The sequence below is a fragment of the Scyliorhinus canicula genome, chromosome 7 (assembly GCF_902713615.1).
Source record: "Scyliorhinus canicula chromosome 7, sScyCan1.1, whole genome shotgun sequence".
NCBI lineage: Eukaryota > Metazoa > Chordata > Chondrichthyes > Carcharhiniformes > Scyliorhinidae > Scyliorhinus > Scyliorhinus canicula.
The window spans coordinates 23,454,940-23,473,368 of record NC_052152.1 but is presented as its reverse complement, the minus strand read 5'-3'; the positions used below and the strand labels follow the sequence as shown (position 1 = coordinate 23,473,368).

Sequence of the window (18,429 nt, the reverse complement as noted above, 5' to 3'; positions counted from 1 at the left end):
CCTGCAGTTTTGTAAGGACAGCTTTCAGCGCCCACCATGGAGGCTGGAAGTTGGACTACTCGCGGACGAGGCGGTGTGTGAGAGGCTGAGGAAATGCATGCAGAATTAGCTGCAGGTGAACGATACTGGAGAAGTCTCGGCAGCGGTGCTCTGGGAGGCACTGAAGGCAGTGGCAAGAGGGGAGCTGATATAGGGGAGCTGATTTCAATCCGGGCGTACAGGCACAGGACAGATGGGGCAGAGACGGACCAACTGATTATGGAAATTCTACGGACGGACAGGAGTTATGCGGAATCCCCGAGGCCAGAGTTACTCAGGAAACAACAGAGGCTGCAGGCCGATTTTGGGGTGCTGACTACAGGCAAGGCTGTAGAGCAGCTTAGAAAGGTAAAAGGCCCGATTTATGAGCATGAGGAGAAGGCCAGTAGAATGCTTGCGCAGCAACTGAGGAAGAGGGAAGCGGCTAGGGAAATAGGGAGGGTAGTGGATGGGGAAGGTAATCTAGTGGGTGATCCAGCAGGTCTGAACAAGGTCTTTAGGGACTTTTATAGGAAGCTGTACACTTCGGAACCACCCCGGGGTCCGGGGGGGATGAGGCGATTCCTCGACAGACTGACCTTCCCAAGAATGGGGAGGGGGTTGGTGGACGGACTGGGGGCCCTGGTCAGGGTCAAAGAGGTATTGGGGGGCCTGAAGGTCATGCAGTCGGGTAAAGCCCCGGGTCCGGAGTGGGTATCCGGTGGAGTTTTACAAAAACATTGCCGGGTAGTGGGGCCGGTGCTGGTCAGGGTCTTTAACGAGGCAAGAGACAGAGGAGTCTACCCCCGACAATGTCGCAGGCCACCATCTCGCTCATTCTGAAACGAGATAAGGACCCGGAGGCCAGTGGGTCACACAGGCCGATCTCTTTGATCAACGTAGACGCCAAGTTACTGGCCAAGGTTTTGGCGACCAGAATGGAGGACTGTGTACCGGATGTAATTGTGGAGGATCAAACCGGGTTTGTAAAGGGGGGGCAGCTGGTGGCCAACATAAGAAGATTGCTCAACGTGATTATGATGCTCCCGGAGAGTAGGGAGGTAGAGATAGTGGTCGCCATGGATGCTGAAAAGGCTTTTGACCGGGTCAAGTGAGATTATCTGTGGGAGGTACCAGGACGGTTCGGGTTCGGGGTGGGGTTCATTGACTGGGTTAGCTATTGTATCAGCCTCTTAAAGAAGGAGGCAAGTGTAAGGACGAACAGGACGACATCGGACTACTTTAGACTGCACCATGGGACAAGACAGGGCTGCCCTCTCTCCCCACTGCTGTTTGCGCTGGCCATAGAGCCGCTGGCAATTGCACGGAGAGCTTCTGGGGGCTGGAAAGGGCTGGTCCGGGGGGAGTGGAACATAGAGTCTTGTTATATACAGACGATCTGCTGTTATATGTATCGGACCCAATGGTGGGGATGGACTGTATTATGGCAACCCTGAGGGAATTTGGCCGGTTCTCCGGATACAAACTGAACATGGCTAAGAGCGAGTTGTTTGTAATTCAGGCGAGGGGGCAGGAGAGTAGGCTGAAGGGGTTGCCGTTCAGGTTATTGGGGGAGAGTTTCTGATATTTGGGGATTCAGGTGGCACGGGACTGGGGCAGGTTGCATCAGCTCAACCTGTCCTGACTGGTGGAATGAGTGAGGGAGGAGGTCCGGAGGTGGGATGCGCTCCCGCTGTCATTGGCGGGGCGGGTGCAGACTGTTAAGATGACAATTCTCCCGCGGTTCTTGTTTGTTTTTCAGTGTCTCCCCATCTTTATCCCGTGATCCTTCTTTAAGAGGCTGAATAAAATTATTCTGGGATTTGTATGGGCAGGGAAGTCCGCGCGGGTGAAGAGGGTGATGCTTGAAAGGAGCAGAGGAGAAGGGGGGCTGGCATTGGCGAACTTCAGCAACTATTACAGGGCGGCCAACATAGCGATGATGAGGATGGTGGGTGCGGGGTCGGTTTGGGAGCAGATGGAGGCTGCTTCGTGCAGAGGCACTAGCTTAGCAGCCCTGGTCACGCCGCCTCTGCCGCTTCCGCCGGCACGGTACTCCACCAGCCCGATAGTGGTGGTGGCTCTTCGGACCTGGGGCCAGTGGAGGAAGCATGTAGGGGAGGTAAGAGCATCGGTGTGGACCCCAATCTGCGGCAACCACCGATTTGCCCCGGGGAACATGGACGGGGGGGGTATCGACTGTGGAGGAGGGCGGGGATTGTGAGGATGGGGGATCTGTTCCTGGAAGGGAGCTTTCTGAGCATGAGGGCGCTGGAGGAGAAGTTTGGGCTGGCGAGAGGGAATGACTTTAGATACTTACAGGTGAGGGATTTTGTGCGCAGACTGGTGCCGTCCTTCCCACGTCTCCTGCCGAAGGAGAGGCAGGACAGGGTAATTTCTAGGGGAGAGGGGAGAGTTTCAGACGTCTGCAAGGAGCTAATGAGAGCTGAGGATACGCAGACCGAGGACCTGAAGCTTAAGTGGGAGGAGGAGCTCGGGGGGAGCTGGAGGACGGTATTTGGGCAGAAGCCCTGAGCAGAGTAAACATGACCGCAACATATGCCAGGCTCAGCCTGATCCAGTTTAAGGTTGTGCACCGGGCCCACATGACGGTGGCCCAGATGAGCAGATTCTTCGGGCTGGAGGACAAGTGTGCTAGATGCACCGGAGGGCCGGCTAACCATGTACACATGTTCTGGTCGTGTCCTAAACTCAGGGGGTATTGGCAGGGATTCGCAGATGTCATTTCCCGGGTATTGAAAACTGGGGTGGTAATGAGCCCGGAGGTGGCAATCTTTGGGGTTTTGGAGGACCCGGGAGTCCAGGAAGAGAGAGAGGCCGACATTCTGGCCTTTGCTTCCCTGGTAGCCCGGCGACGAATACTGTTAGCATGGAAGGACTTAAAGCCCCCGAGGGCTGAGGTATGGCTATCGGACATAGCGAGCTTTCTTGGCCTAGAGAAAGTCAAGTTCGCCTTGAGAGGTTCGCTACTAGGGTTTGTGCGAAGGTGGCAACCATTTATTGACTTCTTCGCAGAGGAGTAAGTGTCAGCAGGGCGGGGGGGCAAGGGGGGGGCAAGGGTAGAGTAGAGTCGAGTAGGGGGATATTGAGGCAGGTCCGTGCGTGAACAGAGCTATGGTTTGCACTATGTTTAATTTGTATCTAGACTTCTTTTGTTTTGTCCTGTACAATGTCACTTTTTCTACATGCCTAAAATATCTAATTAAAATTGTTTGTTAAAAAAAAGTTATTGGCCAAGATATTAGTTTGGAACCTTGCCTTCCGGAGAGAGTAGGGGAAAATCAGAGAGGGTTGTGAAGGACCGGAGGTTAGTGTCGAATGTGCAGCGGTCATTGAATGTGGTGCTTACCCGTGTGGCTAGGCCGATATCAGAGATAATTGTATCATTTGACATGGAGAATACGATCGACCAGGTAGAGTAAGGGTACCTTTTCGCTGTGGTGAAGAAATTTGGGTTTGGACATGGGTTTGTGTCTTGGGTGCGGTTGCTGTATGTGGCCTCATTTGCTGCTGTACATTAGGATCGCGGAGATGTCTACAGGAAATATTATAGGTATTTTGCATACTTCAGTGCCTTCTCCAGTTACAAGTTGAACATAAGGAAGAGTGAATATTTTGTGGTCAGGCATCGGGGCGGGGTTGCAGATTGGGTAGGTTGCCATTTCGGATAGAGGGGACTAGTTTTCGATACTCAGGGGTTCAGATGGCGGGATTGGCCACACGTTTAGAGGTTGAATTATACCAGCCTGGTGAGTAGAGTTAAGGCAGAGGTCGGATAGTCACTTGTTATCGTTGGCGGGCTAGGCTCAATCGGTCAAGATGATGAACATTTTGCTGCGATTTTTATTTCAGTGCTTCCCAGTGTTCCTGCCCTCGTCTTTTTCCGAAGGGTCAAGCGTCATTTCTGGGAAACATAAGGCGTCACCTGCACCAGCATTTCAAGTTTGGGGCAGCATCAAGGCTGGCACCGATTTGTGCTAACCATCTGTTTGTACCAGCAAGGCTAGATACTACATTTGGTGCATGGAGAGAGAGAGGGCTCGAGAAAGTGGGTGACTTATTCTTGGACGGGCTGTTTGCTAGTCTGGAGGGGCTGCAGGACAACTTAGGCTGTTAGACCCGTACATGTTTAGGTACCTCCAGGTGCAGATAATTGTTAAGAGGTTTTTTTTTTTTCGGACTTCCCGGTAGTGCCGCCATAATCCTTACTGGAGAGCATTCCCTCCATTAGGGATCGGAGGCGGACAGTACGTTCGGTATGTATGAACGGATCGTGGGGGAAGAGTTGAGTTTGGTGGAAGAGGTGAAGGCTAAATGGTTGGAGGAGTTGGGGCCAATACTGGAAGAGGGGGTATGGAGTGAGGGACTGCAGAGGGTGAATGCCTGATACCCAGCCGCCAACCCAGAAATTGCACGGGCAATGTAAAATTTCAGTCAATTTGACTTAATTGGCTAATTGTCAGCAGACGTGCAGCCAACACCTGCTCACAGTTGCCAACCAAAATATCATGCAAGTGCGCAATGAAAATGAAATGAAAATCGCTTATTGTCACAAGTAGGCTTCAGTGAAGTTACTGTGAAAAGCCCCTAGTTGCCACATTCCGGCGCCTGTTCGGGGAGGCTGGTACGGGAATTGAACCGTGCTGCTGGCCTGCCTTGGTCTGCTTTCAAAGCCAGCGATTTAGCCCAATGTGCTAAATCAGCCGCAATGACATCAGGACACGCTCCCGACCTCTTCTCGTGCAATTTCACACAATTCCTGATCGGGGCACACGCCCACCCAAGCAATGTTAAACTCTGGCCATGGTTTCCATGGCAGAATCTGATGAAAGCATCTCTACAATAGAGATGAAAAATGTTTCCAACCTGGCCTCCACAAATCAAATTGGAGGAGGCAGGGAAGAATTATCTTGAACTCATAAAAAAGGTCAACTAAACATCCCCAGGTAAGTGCTAATTTAAAATACCCCTGTCAAAACACAATTATTTACCACTGACAGGTCCAGTCATCTCTGTTCAGTAAATATGTCCCGAAGTGTCCTATTACACAATAACTCGCAACCACAAGGTCTGGGCCACGTAAATGAGGACTGATAAATATCCTAAAGAGCTGACAGGAAGAGAAATTCCTGTATTAGTAAGAGGCCACCTTGGGGCAGAAACAGAGATTTAAAACAGAGTCACATTCACAATAATTATGAAGCGTTTGAAAGACAACTCAACCATGACACATTAAGAATTAAAATTGAAATGTCCTCGGGCCATAGCTTTGGCTAATTCATTCAAGACTACCATTTTTTATCGAAGGTTATTTAGCTCCATTTCTTCTTTGGAGGCTTTGACTCATGTTGGGGTGCAATTGTCTGCCACCCGCCCTCACATACTTTGCCTGAGCAATCATTCAAGAGTGAGCCCACACATTGATCCTGCCTTAATACAATGTCAAAATATGCGTGTTTTCCAACAGGAGAAATTAGGTAGTGATCAATGTGGAAACGCTGTTTGATGTTTCCCTCCCTAGTCCAGTGGTTCTTAACTGGTGTCATTACCTAACTCTGCACAGGTCCTAAATTATCCAGAGACTGTCTCTTCCAGACATCTTGCTTCAACAAACTGAGCAACACTACAATTTTCAAAGGGATTGCCTACCACAACTACACCTTTGTGTCCCCACCCACCTACCCTGATACCTGCAATAGGCACACTCTCAGAAATGAAATGAAATGAAAATCGCTTATTGTCACAAGTAGGCTTCAAATGAAGTTACTGTGAAAAGCCCCTAGTCACCACATTCCAGCGCCTGTTCGGGGAGCCCGGTAAGGGAATTGAACCGTGCTGCTGGCCTGCCTTGGTCTGCTTTAAAAGCCAGCGATTTAGTCCAGTGTGCTAGATCTATTAGAGGGTAACCCTGTCACAAATTCTCCTTTTAAAAAATTATTGGTTCCCACTTTGTACTTTCTTCCACAACTCCCTGCCAACAGTTACATACTTGATATTGGTCATCCACTTTATAGAGAATCCCAGGCAAAAGGTGCAACGTACCCATCTTTAAAACAACCAATTTTAATGCTAATGCATCTCACCATTGTGTTGCCACAGATTTTGCTTTTAAACCTGATTATATAAAATCTTAAATCCAATACAGAAAGAGTCCTAAACACTCAATAGGTGAGACAGAATCTGTGGAGAAACAGAAATCGGTTAACTGGTGGTTCAAGTTTTAACACCCTATGGGGCCAGACTTTCCTCTTCGGGATGGGAAACCGGGTAGCTCAAGTCAGGCAATTTCCCAACTCGGCAGACCCACCTTGGTAGGTAATGTTTCACTCCGGGAAGCAAATCAGAGGTTGCCACAGGGGCGGACAAGTGACAAGGCAGGCTGTTTAAAAGGGCCAGTCTCAGTTCTCTCGGGCTTCACCCCAGTTGTTTGTTTATACTTTATGCATTCTGGCCGTCACCTCTCACACCCCCTTACCCTTCACCCATTCGTCATGCGTCTACATGCCAACAAATGCTCCTACCCACCTCCAGTGGCCCCTCATACAGTCTATGCCAACTCATCCAGAATGCACTCTGTACAGAAGCAATGAACCCTACAGTAATAATGGCCTGTATGGAACTGCTTAAAAAAAGTCAATTCATAAATTTATTTTAAACTAAGCCGCTGTTGCTACACCCCATGAAAGAGTCAATTAACTAGACCTTTAAAGTATCAATAACAGAAGGTATAAACATTTAAAATCTTGTTATCTTGTACAATTAAACATAGAGCCATTGAGAAAAGGGATCACAGAGAAAATAGCTTATTATAACTTAAAAATGTGACAATCCTCTGCATGTGTATCAACAAATTCACTCACACAATCCCTTTATGAGTCTGGGCTCTGAAGTGGTTTGGCTGAGTTGACATGGAGGGTGTGGGGGACCTTCAGTTGGGTAGAGATGCATGTGTTGGAGTTGAGGGGGCAATGGAGCATGGAGTGGACATGGGGGGGTTGGTATGAGTAAAATCTTTTGAATATAGCTTTCAAAAGGTTCCTCAATCCAGACTGTTGTGACACATCTGAGACCCGTGAACCATGGATCAGGAAGAAGCTGGCCCAACCTGTGAAAATTGCGGAGGGGTAAGAGATGCCTAGATTGAAAATGGAGCCGACCAGATCAGGAGTGTTGGGTGTGGGCTCTCTACCCGTTTACGGCGTCAGTAAAAATGTGGAGTGCCAGCAATGGGGGCAGCAGTCCAAATATTGGGTCATATCTGCCATTTTTAAATCCCCCGTCTCTGCCCTAATGCAATCAGAGGCATGAAAATCCAACACCCTGCCTCAGACCTGCTGAGTAACTCGTGGAATCATACAATCCTTACAGTGGAGAAGGAGGCCATTTGGCCCATCGAGTCTGCACCAACTCTCTGAAAGTGCACCCTTCCTAGCCCACTACCTTACCCTATATCTGTAACCCTACCCAACCTTTGGTCACTAAGGGACAATTTAGCATGACCAATCCATCTAACCTGTACATCTTTAGACTTTGGGAGGAAACCGGAGCACCCGGAGTAAACCCTCGCGGACACAGGGAGAATGCGCAAACTCCACGCAGACAGTCATCGAAGATCGGAATCAAACCCTGGTCCCTGGCACTGTGAGGCAGCGGTGCTAACCACTGTGCCACCGTGTTGCCCCCTTTCAGATTTACAGTATCTACTATATTTTGCTATTTGTCTATATATACTCTTTCCCCTTAAACTGAGAGTAGCAGATGTAAGTCTACACATGATATTACAGTGGATTTGTATCTACAAATAAACACTTCAATCCTATTATATGAGATTAAGCAGTTACTGGATAGGTGGGTCCTTATTGATAAAATCTTATACCTCTGAGTTAGGAATTTAGAATCGAAACTGCTCTTGTAATGATGAAATACAGACTTTTTCTTTCAAAAAGAAATGGATCATTCTTATGCTCATCAAAGCAAGGAATGTTTGCATAGAGAAATGGGATACTTTCCCACTTTAGGCATCCTGTGTCGGCATCAAGCACTTTCAGGTCAGGCTCTGGTGCAGCAAGCAGCCAGTTACAGAGTCAATATATCTTTACTCTGTCCTAACAAAGTATCCAGCTCAAGCCCAGACCTAGCCTCTGAAACACATTCGCTACTGCACCAGCATGATATTTCCACTAGCCTGTACTCTTTCTAAGTGGTGTTGTGCTGTAGATCCACAGGTCACCAGGAATAAGGTTTGGATTTAAAAACACAAAATGCCACAAATACTCCATTCTGATGAAAGGTCAACAACCCAAAGTGTTCACTCTGTTACTCTCCCCACAAATGCTTTCTGACCAGCTGAGTGTTTCCAGCATTTTCTGTTTTTATTTCCGATTTCAAGCGTTGCTTTTCCATTAGGTCTTGATTGTTCAAAGGTTTTCACATGGATAACATAAGAGGCAGCAGAGACTCTTATCCCATCAGTCAGAGTTGTGTTTACACTCATTCCAAAGTTAAAAGGGAATGTATTTTAATTTAAGCATCATTGAATCTCCCTGCATTAATACAGTTCTACTTTAGGAAACTTTTATGAAGGTATTCCTGGGACGAAGTATATTTAGTATTTATTGAGCACCTTTAAAGTAATAAAACATCACAATGTGCTTGATAGAAGTGTTATAACACAACATTTGACATAATTTATTAATCCACTTGCAGTTATATCAGCAGCCCGTTCTTGTTACTTAAGATTGATATATTATTCAAAGTTTACCTAATTTTCTCTTTGTCCTTCACATCACTCCCCCCCCCCCCCCCCCCCCCAAGCCCCCTCCCCCACCCCCCACCACACAACCTTCACCAGAGAGGACAGGCAGGCAAAGTCAGGAAGATGCAAGAAGTGAGTGAAACAAAAGAAATGCAGTAATTAAGGAGAGACAATTAAAAGTAGAAAGGGATTTCAACAAAGAATGGACCAACTAGTTTCTCATCAATTCACAAGAATACATTGGAAAGGTGATTCCACAATTCCCAACTGGAATTGACCTTTGTATGTTCAGAAATTCTAGCCTGAATTTTAGTTCCAGGGTCCCATCCCAATTGCGAACTGAACCCAGATGCGGCTGTGGCTGGTCCCTCCATAACATTTTCAAGGCAGCAACCTCTAGAGCCTGGTCCAATTAAGGACAGCAGGCGGACACTGCAGCTGGGAGTACCCAAAGCTGTGGGTGATAAGCAGATCCACTGGAAAAAGTAGAGGATGCTGATCTTAAGATAGGGCACCTTATCTCCCCTCATCCCCTTAACCCTGCTCCTGCTACCTCAGCTACCCTGCTAACCACCACTACCCCCAGCACCCCCTGTTACCACCACCCCAACTACCACCACTCCCTAGCCTCCACAGCCCTACTACTCTCTAATACTTGCTTCCCCAAACCCCCACTACCTTTAACCCCATCATCCCTCACCCCCGCTACCACCAACTCTCTGATACCCCAACCCCATATTATACCACTAGCCGCCTGTTACCCCCAACCCCACTACCCCAACTCCCTTTTTACCCCAACTCCCTTTTTACCCCCTAAATGCCTGTTACCCCTTAAACCCCTGTTACTCCCATTCCCACTACCGCAACCCCCTGATACCCCAATGACCTATTACCCCCAAAACTCCAGTTATCCCTAAACCCCTTTTACCCCCAGTTCCCACTATCCCTCACCCATGTTACCCCCAAACCTTCAGTACCCCCAACCCCTGCTACCCTCTAACTCCCACTAACACCCCCTCCCTGCCCCCCACCCGCCATTCCACTACTTTATACCTGCAGCCGGAATGCCGCCATGATCCCTCCTGGCAGGAGATGCTGACGTTCCCGCCTCCAAACCCGCTCCAGCTCAGGATGAAACCCAACACTGAGCATGCAAGCTAAGATTCTATTGGACAGTAAAATCTGCGTGTTCCCAGGTCGCACTCCCTGGAAAGTATCACTTCTCGCTAAGAGCACCAGACCTTGGAAATATCCCGACAGAAAATTCCAGTGGAGATTGTGACAGCCAGAACTAACTGCTCACGGTGTGTTGTCCACATAACACATTGTGTGGATCACCTAGCCTGTGCAACACCTGGTTAATCCCGTGTAAAACACACAGCAGGCCTGTGTCACCTTGACTTTGAAAAAGAAATCCAGTTTGTAACTCATTGCAGATGTGTATAACTTATCTTTAATTTGAACGGAATGTGGATCGAGAGAAAATGCTTCAGGGTTCACCATCTTCGCCTGTTAGCCAAGAGAGACCTGCAGCACCAAATCTGGTAGGAATCTCAGAAACTGAGGTATTGCTACCTCTGTCCAGCTTTAACCGAATATCATGTCAAGTCTTATTCCTTTGGAATCATAGAGATTTTACAGTAAGGAAACAGACCCATCGTGTCCGCAGACTCCATATGGAGTGAGACTCTCATTTTGGTTTAAATTGTCAGCTACTTCTATCTATTCAATGTCCGGAGTTTGAATGTGCTGGGTATTCTATCTCATCGTGAATCTGTCTGCTGCCATGCTGACAGCTCGACTCAAAATTTGTAGAACTATGTCTTGCCTCCAAACATAGGAGCTAGGAGGCCACTCGGCCCTTTCAATTTGCTGTTCAATAAGATCATAACTGACCCCACTGTAACCTCCTGCCTACCCCCAGAACCACCCCCCCCCCCCACCCCAGGTTAATCCAGAATCTATCTACCTTTGCTTTAAAAAAATATTTCAAAGTCTCTGCTTCCACTGCCTTTAGAGGAAGAGTTCCAGAGACTAACCTCCCGCTGAGGAAAAATAATGGGCTGGATTCTCTAACACGCCAGTGTAAAAACGCAGGCGTTTCACTCTGGACTTTCCTTCAGGGGCTGGCAGGGCCCCAAAGTGCTTCTCGCAGCTCTGGCTGCAGATACGTGGCCCCGTACTTCCGGTCGGGAGTCCGCGCATGGGCACGACGGTGGCCTGCGGCAGCGGCGCTGTGCAACATGGCAGACTCACACCACGGACTGTCATCAAAAATGTAGGCTCCCCCAAGATCGTACATGCCTGCCCCCCACCAGGGCATCCGCAGACTGAGTCCGCAGCCGCCACCCGAGGTTCCCGACAGCCGATATGTGGTTAGAACCACGCCGTCGGGAACTCAGCCAGTTTTGCCTGGAGAATCTGTCAATGGCGTAGATCGCGTGCGAGCGACTCCTGAGCGATTCTCCGGGGACGGAGAATTCCCTCAGCGGCGCCGGTCCTAATTTCCGGGTAAATGGCCATTCTCCACCCCCGCGGTGAACGAGGTTTTGGCATGGCGACTCGGAGAATGGACGATCCTTTACTTTTAAACAATGGCCCCCGAGATCTAGATTCTCCCACAAGAGGAAACACCCTCTCCACATCCACTCTGTCAATACCCCTCAGGATCTGATATGTCTAATGAAAAACCAGCTCAAAAATGAAAACAGGCGCTTTTGCTAGAATGTTGCCCATATTCTATTCTATTATCCAAGATCCTCCTTAATAATAATGTGACATGACAGAGCAGCTGCAGTCAGTGTCTATGAGATTATTGATCCAAACGGGGGCAGATCTATTTCATGGGACTGGTTAATGGAGGGAACAGAGGGCAGTGTGTTTGTGGAAATCTTCAAATGCACGGGAAACAGTGGGAGAAGCCCCAAAGCCAACTATTAATTGTTTTAAGGAGAAGTCTGTATCAGGGAACAAGTCTGATTTTTGAACATTAATTCGTTGGAAGAATGTGTTTCCCGATGAGGTTTGTGGAATGGGCTGTAATTAGAGGATTGAGGGTGTGGGGAAGGGCTTCGAGGTTAACATCTGCACCAATAGAGCCTCACATGAGCCCTTCCCCTCAAACTGAACGAGGGATCCTTCACAGCCGCTGCAGCGAGCCTAACGGAAGCACACGCCCTCCACCTCACCCTGGGGTGGGTTTATTTGTCCTGTCGGAGGAGCCTCAGATAAGAGCTGCCGGGTGGTTGAGGAGATGTCATTTGGCGACTGGACTGTTTAGCTGGCTAAGCTGAAGCAGTGATATAATGGCACTGTACTGTGTCCGGGCCAAAGTCACCCTGGCCTGTCAATGCTGCAGGGGGCCCCAGGCAGAAGCACGGGACCCCGGCCAGCCTCAGAAGTAAGATTAAACTCTTCTATTCGTTTATAAAGCAGACCTTTGGTAACTAATACAGAAAACTGCCATTTACAATTATAGGGCTTTTCACAGTAACTTCATTGCAATGTTAGTGTAAGCCTACTTGTGACAATAATACAGATTATTATTACTTCGAATCATTGAGTTAAAGCGAAATGTTTAATTGTCAGTGTAATCATGTTACTAACAGGAACGATTACTAATTTTAATAGATCTGTTCAGTTCTTGAAAGCTAAAATAAATTAAAGGTCAAATTAAAGAAGTCTTACAACCAGGTTAAAGATCAGCTAAGAAGCCTATAACGACCTGTAACTTCCAATAATATGCGGGTTAAGTATCACAATAATTTCTCTGGCATTCTGCGTTTACAGGATTGTCCGGAATTGTTCCCATTTAAAAACTGCAGGGAAAGGGGATTTGTTCCTTTCCTGGGTTCGTTTTCTTCAGCCATACCCAGTTAACATTAGCCGCCGTTTTGCTTTGCTTGTGTGTGTGCAGTTCCTCCGCGTTGTGGAGACCCTGGATGCTGACAGCCAGAGACATGGAGAAACAGAGGCAGAGCTCGGTAAGAAAGAGGTTCTCGCGTCCCCACCTGTCCGCTCTGACTCACCTGAACTGGCAGGGAAAATGCACGGAGGCGCTTTCCATAGAGCTGCTGCCACCTATTATTGGGAGTTCACACAAGGGAAGGTTTCGCATGAGATTCCGTATATAGCAAGTACAAAAATAACCAAAAACGGGATTCTGGAAAATAAAACACAACACGCCTGTCGATGTCGTTTTATTATAACTGCAGCATCTATGTTTTCACTTTCAAATAGCCATTCATAGTGTCCTTATCAATCATTTATTGCTTGTATGTCTAAATACACCCAGCATTTTTGTTCGGGGACCCGGTCTCGCCAACTTGACCAAATGTTTTGTGAAGGTTATGATGTTGGTGGCTGATGGAAGCCAGCAGATATTGTGTAGCTAGATCTTCAAATATTCTTTATTTAACTGATAAAGTGTTACACTCCAAGGTACTAGGTAATGTTACATCTTGTGATATTCCATTCCACCTCAAAATTTAGGTTAAATAAAGAATGAATTGAATTCACAAATGCAGAGGGCAGTTCTCTATGAGAGCCAGTTAGTAACGGGGGCAATCAGGGGCCAGCGTTTTATTTTGTGAAATGTTGCCCTTTCCCAACTTTATCACCTGTCTGGATAAATGCACTGGGGAATGACTGGGATTGCGTGGGATAATGCAAATACATTGGGGAGTGAGGACCTAGGATCTGGGGAATGGACTTGTATGAATGTCTTTTCACATAAACAGGGGAGTATGATGCACTTGAGCAAGTATGTTTAAATTGTAGATTTACTGAGCAACGGAATAACCCGGAGTTATACTTCATGAATTCTTGAAGATCCATGATCATTGTAGCAAGAGTGTTGAAAAAGCAAATGTGATGTGTTGCCGGGACAATTCGATTATAAAACTGGAATCAAACCTTCCCTTGCTCGATCTGCATCGAGCATTGTGTCCAATTTGACCCTCACACATAGTGGATGATGTCAGAGACTAGAAACAAATGTCAGGGCCAATGCGTTTGATTGATACCTCGTTTAAGAGACTTTAGTTCCAAGAACATAAAAAAAAGAAGAAATAGGATCAGGAATGGGCCACCCGATCCCCGCGTGCCTGCCCCGCCATTCACTACAATAATGGCTTTCCCCGTCAACAAACTTGATTCCTTCAGAGACCAAAAACCTTCCAATTTCAATGGAGCATTTACGACACTCTGAGGGAGGACATTTCAAAGATTCACTACCCTCCGATTGAAGACATTTCAGTCCTAAATGGTTGACTAATGACTCTGAAGAAACGTGTCATCATGTTTCTCTCTCCAGAAGCTGCCAGGCCTGTTGAGATTTTTCCAGCATTTTCTATTTTTATACTGATTCTGCATTAATACAGCAAGAATAGCCCATTAGAAAGATAGGACCCCATCACAGTCAGCCAATGAAGGTGAAGGACACAAGCCCTCGGCCATCTCCCATTTGAGGAAGAAATGTTTCCCCTCAATATTTACAATTTCATTGTTTAACCTTCAGTGACTTTTTCAGATTGAATGAAGGGTTTGCATGGACGTTTATATTGGAAAAATATTGATTGAAATGTGATCACAGGCAATAGTGGTTGTAGTCAGGAATGGTGCGTGCACACAGATGTTTTAATAAGATGTATATCTCAAAGACCAAAAATGGGCAGCACGGTAGCACAATAGTTAGCACTGTTGCTTCAGAGTTCCAGGGTCCTAGGTTCGATTCCCCGCTTGGGTCACTGTCTGTGCGGGGTCTGCACGTTCTCCCCATGTCTGCGTGGGTTTCCTCCCACAGTCCAAAGATGTGCAGGTTAGGTGGATTGGATATGCTAAATTGCCCTTAGGGTCCAAAAAGGTTAGGTGGGGGTACTGAGTTTAGGGATAGGTTGGAAGTGTGGGCTTAAATGGGGTGCTCTTTCCAAGAGCTGGTGCAAACTCGATGGGCCGAATGGCCTCCTTCTGCACTGTAAATTCTATGATTATACTGCACCACTAGCGGGACTACAAACTTTCAAAAATCTTCACAAAAAGGTAGTTGAACAGATACAGAAAGCAGATTAATCACAAGGAAGCATGGGGGAGGGGGTCAAAACATGGAGTACCGACTGTTTGGTAATCATGAAATGAGAGGACACAATACGCTAGAGTTAGGTGGGACGAGACTGTGGAGGGATTTGGGAAGGAGGGCAAGGATTTCCTCTTGGCTTCAGGCACAGACAGGGAGAAAGGGACTTAGGAGAAAGAATGCACGACCAAATTGAAGTAGTTCCTGTCAGCGAGTTATTTTTAGTGGAAACCAGTTGCTTCAGACCATGGTGCATTCTACTTGTGGGCACGCCTTTCTTCAACATTTATCCCACGGCCTAAAGTGTGCACGCAGAGCAATTGTTTTCGGCGCTTTTGATAATATGCGTTCAGTTGTTCGTGTCTAACGCTGTGTTCCAACGTTCATAATTAACCATTATTCTTTTCCCAATAAATAATATTCTTTTCTACTCCATACAGTTCGGTCCTGGGAGCTCCCCTGAGGCTAGGAAATCCTTGGGATTTCAACACCCAGTCAGGTGAGTAACAACCCCAAACATTCCTGCTCCTACTGCCAAGTTCTGCCTGCAGTTTTCATTGCAAAGGTTTTTTTTACAATGATTGGTAGCTACCAAGGTACATACCGGCATTTTTCTGCCCAATGTAAAACAATAAATTTAGGACTAGTAAATGTCGGTTTTGCAAAGGACTATATTATTGAGACGAATATCTGCAAAAAAAAAAATGCAGATTGCTTTCAATGAATCTCAGTCTGGTGTTTGTGGTTGCAGGCTGTATCTACCCAGGTCCAAAGCTGAACATTACCTGCATCACATGGGAGAAAAGGTTCTAGCGAGCTTCCCTGTCCAGGCAACAATTCATTTCTATAATGATGATTCAGATACTGAGGAGGAGGAGGAGGACTTTGTGTCCTGTGGCTCGGAATTAGAAAATGCTCCGGAAACAAGAGGGATGTTTTGGAAACAGTGAAGAGAGTCAGAGGAGGAGACGGGTCAGCTTCAAAGCGGAAAGGCTTGTCTTGCCAAAGTGATACCACAACAAACTACAGACCAACTCTGCTCTCTATATTCAATTGTAGCTGTAACTTACACCGGGCCATTTCGATATTTGTATTTATCACTGCAAGGAAATGACAATTTTGCACTGTTGTGGATGTATATATGAATATATTTTGTACAGTTTAGTTTATTACTGTGAGAATTTTAAAAAAATAAACCTTTCATGTAGGGATCAAATTTAACGAAACGGATTCTACTAAGCACAGTGAATTTCTAAACCAGTCTATTATTTAATTAACACAAGTTATAACGTGTTAGCTGGTATGAAATGAAGTTGTGAGTATGTCAGTGACTGTAGGTGGTGCAATAGACTCAAATACCGTTCTTTTACAGTCAGAGTCGGAGTTTGAATCCTGCTGAAAATGTTAATACAAGGCAGCATCCATTCGATGTAATGCTTTTATACAGTCTGAAAATACTGGGAAATGAAGCCGTTTTCCCTGTGCATCCACTGTGTGACAAGTTGCTAAGCCCGGTGTGATGGTGCCATGCACGTTATGATGCAGATGGAGGTTCTCCAAATGAGTGTTCCGACGTAGTGCCATTGCCCTGCCCTTTCCCCTAACTTTTACCTGTGCATTGTTTCCATTCAAATAGTCATTTAATGACCTCTTAAATACCTGAAGTAAACCTGCCTTCGCCACACTTCCAGGCAATGCATTACAGACCCCAACACACGCTGTGTGAAAACGTTTTTTCTCACATCGTATTTGCTTCTTTGTAAATCACTATAAATCTGTGTCCTCTGGTTCTCAGTCTTCTTTTCCTGAGTGGGAATCGTTTCTCCCTGTCTACCCTGTCTACTCTGTCTAACCCCCTCATGAACATCTGTCAAATCTCCTTTTAAACTTCTCTCCAAGAACAATCCCGACTTCTTCAATTTATCTTCATAAACTGAAGTTTCTCATCCCTGGAACCATTCTTGTCAACACTTCTTCCAATGCATTCACATCCTCCCTAAAGCGTGGCACCAGAACTGTACACAATACTCCAGTTAAGGCCTGACTAGTGTCTTGTACAAGTTCAGCATAACCTCCTTACTCTTGTACACTATGCCACTATTAGTAAAGCCCAGGGTACTGTTTGCTTTATTAACCACTCTCTCCACCTATCCTGACACATTTAATGACTGATGTACATATCCACCCAGATCCCTCTGCTCCTGCACACCCTTTAGAATTTACCTCTTATTTTACATTGTCTCTTCCTGTTCTTCCTACTAAAATGAATCACCTCACATTTCTCCATATTGAACTTCATCTGCCCCTTATTTGCCCATTCCACCAACTTGTCTATGTCTTTTTAAAGTTCAAGTTATGTTGCAATCAGAAACTATAGTAGATGCATTATTTCCATCATATGGCTGCACAGGAATCTCTCCTGCTCTTATCACCGGCAATGGCATGTGTTGGAAGGATTGGCTGGTTGATACAAAGGCCTATTTGGCCATGTCATGAACGCTCCTTCCTTGGTCATCAAGTCCTTGAGTGGACTCAAACATTGAGCTTCTGGCCCAGAGGCAGGGATGCTACCCACTGCACCACAAGACCACATAAGTCAGGTATGACAGGGGTCAAATGCAAAGCAACTCTTCATCATTCAGCACTACACTGACAGACCCAAATACGTATGATATTTCTATCCTTTATAGGATCTGTCCTTGTGGCCTCTGAGCAAAAAAATATACTTTCATACATGGAGTTTAATCACAACAACTTCATAGATTTTTCAATAACTAATTTTAAAGTCAGACAAAATGTCACCAATTTGAGCAAAATACAGTGGATGCTCGAATCTGAAACAAGAACAAAGGACGCAGGGAACACTCAGCAGGTCTGGAAGTATCTTAGTGGAGAGAAAGTAGAGTTAATGTTTCTGACAAAGAGCCAAAAGTACTCCAAATGTTAACTCTCTTCCCACTCCTTACAGATGTTGCCAGGCCTGCTAGTTTTTCCAACAACCTCTGTTCTTGTTTCACCAATTTCTCTTGCATAATTTAAATCTACCACCCAGAGTTTGAAGAATAGTGTTCAAACTAGCTGTGTCACCATTCCCTGAATGTTTGTGCCATATATAGTTTAAATATCTTTAATAAATAGGATATTGGCAGGGGTTTGCGGATGTCATGTCCAGAGTATTGGAAACAAGGGTGGCAATGAGTCCAGAGGTGGGGATTTTGGGGTTTTGAAGGACCCGGGAGTCCAGGAGGAGAAAGAGGCTGACGTTTTGGCCTTTGCTTCCCTGGTAGCCCGGAGATGGATACTGCTAGCTTGGAGAGACTCAAAGCCCCCAAAGTCAGAGACCTGGCTAACTGACACATGGCGAGCTTTCTCGGCCTAGAGAAGATTAAGTTCGCCTTGAGAGGGTCACTGTTAGGGTTCGCCCGGAGGTGGCAGCCATTCATCAACTTCTTCGCGGAGAATTAATCGTCAGCGGGTGGGACGGGGGGGGGGGGGGGGGGAGACGGGTAGGAGGAGGGAGTTAGGGTAGCGTAGAAAGGGGGTAAATTAGGCGGTTCTTGGC

General features: G+C 46.6%; 2 protein-coding genes across 4 annotated transcripts in view; one reads left to right on the top strand and one right to left on the bottom strand.

The window, feature by feature from the left end:
• Nucleotides 1–10,137, bottom strand: part of hlcs (holocarboxylase synthetase (biotin-(proprionyl-CoA-carboxylase (ATP-hydrolysing)) ligase)) — a 152,016-nt gene extending 141,879 nt beyond the window's left edge. Inside the window, exon 1 of one of the 2 annotated variants that reach the window (XM_038801560.1) lies at nt 10,036–10,137. In XM_038801560.1, coding sequence (XP_038657488.1) covers nt 10,036–10,113 — 78 coding nt within the window. In that variant the 5' untranslated portion in view covers nt 10,114–10,137. Of the gene's footprint in view, nt 1–9,847; nt 9,938–10,035 lie in introns of those variants that run through there. The other variant, XM_038801559.1, reaches the window with a different exon arrangement.
• Nucleotides 10,097–18,121, top strand: ripply3 (ripply transcriptional repressor 3). 2 transcript variants are annotated; one of them, XM_038801564.1, is made up of 4 exons: nt 10,097–10,338; nt 12,711–12,777; nt 15,308–15,366; nt 15,619–18,121. In XM_038801564.1, the coding sequence occupies exons 1-4, from the start codon at nt 10,262–10,264 to the stop codon at nt 15,815–15,817; spliced, it is 402 nt and encodes a 133-aa protein (XP_038657492.1). In that variant the 5' UTR covers nt 10,097–10,261; the 3' UTR covers nt 15,818–18,121. The 2 variants fall into 2 exon arrangements, with proteins under 2 accessions (XP_038657492.1, XP_038657491.1); XM_038801563.1 differs by lacking the exon at nt 10,097–10,338 and adding an exon at nt 11,635–12,194.
• Nucleotides 18,122–18,429: the final 308 nt, after the last annotated feature.

Excerpts from the sequence above, each read along its gene's own strand:
- ripply3 (XM_038801563.1), top strand. The coding sequence starts at position 12,100 with ATGGCACTGTACTGTGTCCGGGCCAAAGTCACCCTGGCCTGTCAATGC. Across the intron at positions 12,778-15,307 it reads AGAAACAGAGGCAGAGCTCG|TTCGGTCCTGGGAGCTCCCC; the intron begins GTAAGAAAGAGG and ends TACTCCATACAG. Across the intron at positions 15,367-15,618 it reads GGATTTCAACACCCAGTCAG|GCTGTATCTACCCAGGTCCA; the intron begins GTGAGTAACAAC and ends TTGTGGTTGCAG.